Source organism: Bos indicus x Bos taurus, chromosome 7 (genome assembly GCF_003369695.1).
Source record: "Bos indicus x Bos taurus breed Angus x Brahman F1 hybrid chromosome 7, Bos_hybrid_MaternalHap_v2.0, whole genome shotgun sequence".
NCBI lineage: Eukaryota > Metazoa > Chordata > Mammalia > Artiodactyla > Bovidae > Bos > Bos indicus x Bos taurus.
The window spans coordinates 100,460,823-100,466,769 of record NC_040082.1 but is presented as its reverse complement, the minus strand read 5'-3'; the positions used below and the strand labels follow the sequence as shown (position 1 = coordinate 100,466,769).

The 5,947-nt window shown below is 39.3% G+C and overlaps 1 protein-coding gene across 1 annotated transcript; it reads left to right on the top strand.

The window, feature by feature from the left end:
- Window positions 1-3,746: 3,746 nt before the first annotated feature.
- On the top strand, window positions 3,747-4,817 carry LOC113896414 (olfactory receptor 7A17-like). Its single transcript, XM_027548608.1, has one exon. It carries the CDS (start codon window positions 3,747-3,749, stop codon window positions 4,815-4,817), a length of 1,071 nt encoding a protein of 356 aa, XP_027404409.1.
- Window positions 4,818-5,947: the final 1,130 nt, after the last annotated feature.

The window sequence follows — 5,947 nt, the reverse complement described above, 5'->3', positions numbered from 1 at the left end:
CATCAGGTGGCCAAAGTATTGGAGCTTCAGCTTCAGCATCAGTCCTTCCAATGAATATTCAGAACTCATCTCCTTTAGGATGGACTGGTTTGTTCTCTTTGCAAGTCAAGGGACTCTCAAGATTCTTCCTCAACACCACAGTTCATAAGCATCAATATGTATGTGTATATATATATATATATATATATATATATATATATAAAAGTATGTGCAAAATTGAACCCATGTCTCTTGAGTCTCCTGCATTGGCAAGCAGATTCTTTACCACTGAGACATCTAGGAAGCCCCTCTTTTGCATACTTGGTGTTATTAAATCACTCTTTGCATATATCCAACTACTTTTCATATCTACTGTTTCTCATTGTTCCTTTCCTTCTTTGGTGATTAGATCTATTTCTAAATGTTGCCCCAAAATAACTATTTGTTAAGGCAATCATCTCTACATTAGATGAAAATCACCTTTGTATTCCATATGTGTATTTGATTCCTTTTGTCTCTGTGTAATGGAACTTCCCAGGTGGCTCAGCCAGTAAAAAATCTGCCTGCAATGCAGGAGACCTGGGTTTGTTTCCTGGGTGGAGAAGATCCTTTGGAGAGGGGAATGGCAACCCACTCCAGTATTCTTGCCTGGAGATTTCCATGGACAGAGGAACATGATGGGTTACAGTCCGTGGGGTCTCAAAGAGTCAGCTTTGAGAGAGACTAAGTGGCTGAGAGACTAAGCACATGCACACACACACACACACAGGCCTTTGTGTAAGAAGAAATGATAACTTATTTAGATACTACTTCCTCTCAATATTTTAAAAGATTTTCTCTTATTTAATTTTATTCCCAAGATTTTGGTAATCTATAAGTGAATTAGTGGCTTTTGCAAGCCAAAGTCTTGGCTTTCTTGCCAACTAAAAATGAATAAAATATACGGAGACAGAATTTGGAGGAAATAGAAAGGTGGCTTTAATTCTCAGCTGGCAGAGGAGGGAACACAGCAGGCTAATGCCTCAAGAACTGTGCCTCTCTCCCTGAGGAGTCTAGGTGATGTAGGAGACAGAAGGGCCCCAGGTTAGATGTTTACAACCAGCTTCCTATTTATATGTCCTGAGACAAGAGATAGGTGACCTCCAATTGAGGAATTTACAACTAGCGTCCTGTTTGCCCTAAAATGGAAGTAACAACAGAAACAGCATAAATGGGCAGTCTTTCTCTCTTGTAAACATCTCAGGGAAATAATCATGGCAAGGACAAAGGGAGGCAAAACTCTGTCTGAGTAAAGGATTAAGGGATTTCTGTTCCTCCCTCTTTGGGGGACAAGGGAGACACTACACATGCTCAGAAGGGCTCCTTGTGGGTCAAAACTCAAGGGATAATTCCAGACCATAATGAGTCTTGCTCCTCCCAGAAGCCTTAACTTCAAAATCTATCTTGGCTGCGGGGTGTGTGAGCATCCCAGGGGAGGACCCAGGGTAGGTCAGGTGTGGAAAAAGAAAGCAGGCAATTGGCCTGAAGGAAAATGAAGACCCAGAATAATTGGCCTATATAAGTGATTAATCATCTCACTAGTGGGGAATGCCCACACTCTTTCTCTCTGGGTGTGCATCTCTGCCTTGCTTCTACCTCAACTAAACAAACCATTACTCTATATGCTTTCCCACTTGTTGTTCTGTGTCTCTAATAATAAACTTTGTACCTGCATTTATGGTTTCTGCCTCTGTGATAAACACACTTTTCAGTGGGAGCAAAAATCCAGAGAAAAGCAGCTTCTAGCCTATAGCCCTTGCTGGTTTGGCGGTGAGAAATGAAAATGTCTCCTGCCATATCAAGAAACAAGACATGTCACAGCCATCAGTGATTTCTGGCCTCCAAATGTGAATGTGAGCTCCCTAAGCTATGATCCAGCAGATGCTGCCACCTGCAAGTTGATTGCTGAGGAGCTGGGGGAATGCAAGAGGCAAGGTGAGCAAGGAAACAGGGTTGGCCCCAGATAGCTGAGATGCATATGAAAGGAATGAATTCAGTGAGCCCAGAGGCTTGCATCTTCTCATACATAGAATATAAATTCCTTGACTTGATATCTGATCTTTGATGTTCAGACTGCCTGCTCCGTTTGTTGCAAACTTGTATATAGCCTGACATCCCCTCCTGCCTCCTTGGAGCAGTTTTCTCAGAGCTACTGAGATTCTATCTCCCTGGCTCTGAGTCCTTAACATTCCCACCAAATGAAATAACTCTCTACTTTCAGGCTGTGATTATATTTTTTAGTAGACAGTAACTAGGATTCCTGGTTCTCATCCGGGCTACCCAGGTTCAATTCCTGGGCAGGGAATTTAGATCTTGCTTCATGCCACTGCTCACTGCTCCCTCACTGAGATCATAGAGGCTTATACAAGATGAAGGCTCACAGTCAGGGGTTGGTGATGAGGAACAAATGTGCAAGGATCTTGTCTTCTTCCTCTTATATTGTTTCAAAAACAGTCATAGGCTGGCATCAGTAACCTAGTAATTGGGTCTGGCAGTCAGGGGACTCTGTGACTTTCTTCCTGATATGTAGAAAGAACTAAAAGGGGGAGAGTGCTATAAAGGTAAGCACCAGGTAAAGGATGTATTTAGCATAGAGTCAAAGGATAATCAGGGCTAGAGTTAGGGTTAGACAGGAAAGCCTGTGGTGCTGCTGTCCATGTGGTGGCATGAGTATGACATGACTTAGCCACTGAACAACAACAACAGCAAAAAAGGATAATAGGTGCAAAATGTAGCTCCTGCAGACTTTGGGGGCAGAAAAGCAAACTCAGTTAAAGACTACAGATTAGGAACACTTGAAGTAAAAACTGGGAATGTTCAGGCCTGCTCAGTGTCATCTGTGTCTCCCTCATTCTCAGGAAAGGGACAGGAAAAACTCACTCCTCTTTTTTCCTATTTCACTGCAACATGACCCACACTGATATTAAATTATAATTAAAATATATATGTATATATATATATATATATATATATATATATATATATATATATATACACACACATGTATGTATAAATATATAGAGATTGGTTTTGGATGTCTATCAGTTTTGTTTCATATAGTCTTTTAAAATTGAATTTCATAAGTGCTGAAAGTACATAATGTTGATACGGGGACTCTGTGTCTTGAAGTTTCAGCAGTAGCAGGAAGGCCATCTCATTTTTCTACATCTTCTGATGCCATCTCTCCTCTCTCACCCTCCTGCTCATGTCCCTTATTAGAGTGGCTTCCTTTTCTGGACTGAACCATCTTACATGAGGACTTTCCAGGCCCTTGCACTGACTCTTCCCTTGCCAGGCACACACTTTCCCAGTTATGCTCATGTCACTGGCTCTCTCCTCCTTGAAATCTGTTCAAATATCACCTTGTTTGAAGTTTCTTCCTGAACATGTATTTAAAAATAGCATCTTTATTTGACTGTCTCTATTACATCTGCTTTATCTTCGTAGCATCAATAACCATTGGACACACTTTATATTGTTTTTTATTTGCTTCTCTTCTCCATAACTGGAATTTGGAATTTTTGTTTTTCAGAACAGTGCATTTATTGCATGTACAGTGCCTGGTCTTTGTCTCAATTCAAGACAAATTCCTCAAATACGTGAAAGAATTTCTCATTAAAAACTTGAATACATGACATCTTGAGGAAAAACTTGCTAATTAGAGATGGCACAGGGAAATCCCTAAAAAGATTCAAATCCATGAACAAAATACTGAAATTAACTTCTTCATGGCAAAAGATACATGGTCCCATTTAAAAAATGTGAATAATGCCAGTTTGTATGAAAACAGTCATGATATTTACCACTTTCCTGGTAATCATACCCACCACGAGACAGTAAGGAACCAAACAGCAAGTTCAGAATTTCTTCTTATGGGATTTTCAGAGTCACCTGAACTGCAGCCCCTCATATTTGGGCTTTTTCTCTCCATGTACCTGATCACTATATTTGGAAACCTGCTCATCATCCTGGCCGTCAGCTCAGACCCCCACCTGCACACCCCCATGTACTTCTTCCTCTCCAACCTGTCCTTTGTAGACATCTGCTTCACCTCCACCACCATCCCAAAGATGTTGAAGAACATTTGGGCACAGAGTAAAGTTATAACCTATGAAGGCTGTATTATCCAGATGCAATTTTTTGCACTCTTTATAGGATTGGACGTCTTCCTCCTGACTGTGATGGCCTATGACCGCTTTGTGGCCATCTGCCACCCCCTGCACTACACGGTCATCATGAGCCCTCGGATCTGTGGACTGATGGTGCTGGTGTCCTGGATCATCAGTGTCCTGAATTCCTTGTTAGAAAGCTTAATGATGTTTAGACTGTCCTTCTGTACAGTCTTAGAAATTCCCCATTTTTTCTGTGAACTCAATCAGATGATCCAACTTGCCTGTTCTGACACTTTTCTCAATAATTTGGAGATGTATTTTAAAACTGTGTTCCTGGCTGGTGGTTCCCTTATATGTATCATTTACTCGTACTCTAAGATAGTTTCCTCCATACATAGAATCTCATCTGCTCAGGGGAAGTATAAGGCATTTTCCAGCTGTGCATCGCACCTTTTAGTTGTCTCGATATTTTATTGTACAGGCTTAGGTGTTTACCTTAGCTTGGCTGGTACTCGCAGCTCACACTCAAGTGCAACAGCCTCGGTGATGTACACTGTGGTCACACCCATGCTGAACCCCTTCATCTACAGTCTGAGGAATAAAGACTTAAAGAAGGGTCTGCAAAAACTCTTTGGAAAGGTAATTTTAAAAGGTCCTATTGTCATAGATCTTAAGAAGTACCTGTAGTAGCAGAGCTCAAACATTGAGCCCAGTGTTGCCATTGTTTGGTCAGATTGTGGAAAGAGAAGATGCCTCTTCTATTTTTCTTGAAATTTTTATTTTGATTTCTACTTTGTACAATTTATGTAACTCACTTTTATGCTTTGTGATGTCTGATATCCTATATTTGTCCCTTTTAAGTTTCCTATTTTCCCATGTTTCCAGTTTTGGATATAAAACATTGGAAATTCCCATTTATATCAAGGGACCACATGATCTCTTAAGAATAATTTCTCCTCAGATGAAATAGTAAGGCTAGAGTGAGCATTGTTTTCTTTTGCTTGACTAAAAGAAGAGTTATGAATTATTCAACCCCTCTGGGGGAAGATCCCTACTTTTGGCATTCACAACTATTAATAAGTTTATAAAAGAGGAAAACTGATAACGTAGTTATAATTTTTCACAACATCATTCTGTGCATATGCCTGTCCTAATTACTCTTCTTGATAATACAAATTTTAAATTACTCATTGTTATCACTGATCATAGGATCTTGTTCTAATTATTAGGATCTTGTTCTGATATACAGCTGGTGTCCACTGTGTCTTCCATCATTACTGGCAAATACTGATAATATACTACATGTTTCCAAGTTAAATCTACACTGAAAGACAAATATGAAAAAATAGATTGATATAATATGACCCTAGACTTCACTTTAGTTAAGACAAAGCAAAATATGAAATCATGCATTTATTACTATACTAAATCTATATTTTCAGGTGATTCATAGATTCACTAAAATATGGACTATGAGTATCTGTTTGAAAGGTACATTCTTTAAGTTGAAGGACTTGTGGGATATATATATATATATATATATATATATATATTTATTTATTCCTGATTAGAAATTTCTAGTGCTATCAGTAATTATTATTCTTTCCATTTCTCTTAATAAAATATCTCCATCTATTCATAATTTTGTCAGGCCTCTATGGGGGCAGAGAATGAACAGTATCAATAATATCCATTAAGTATTATCCTCATTATTAAAGGATGACACAGAAAACTCAGATTCTCTTCAGTATGTGATTTGTGGACACAGGTGTTGTGCAAACATCCATGTCCTTCCAACCTCGCCATGGGGCATCAAA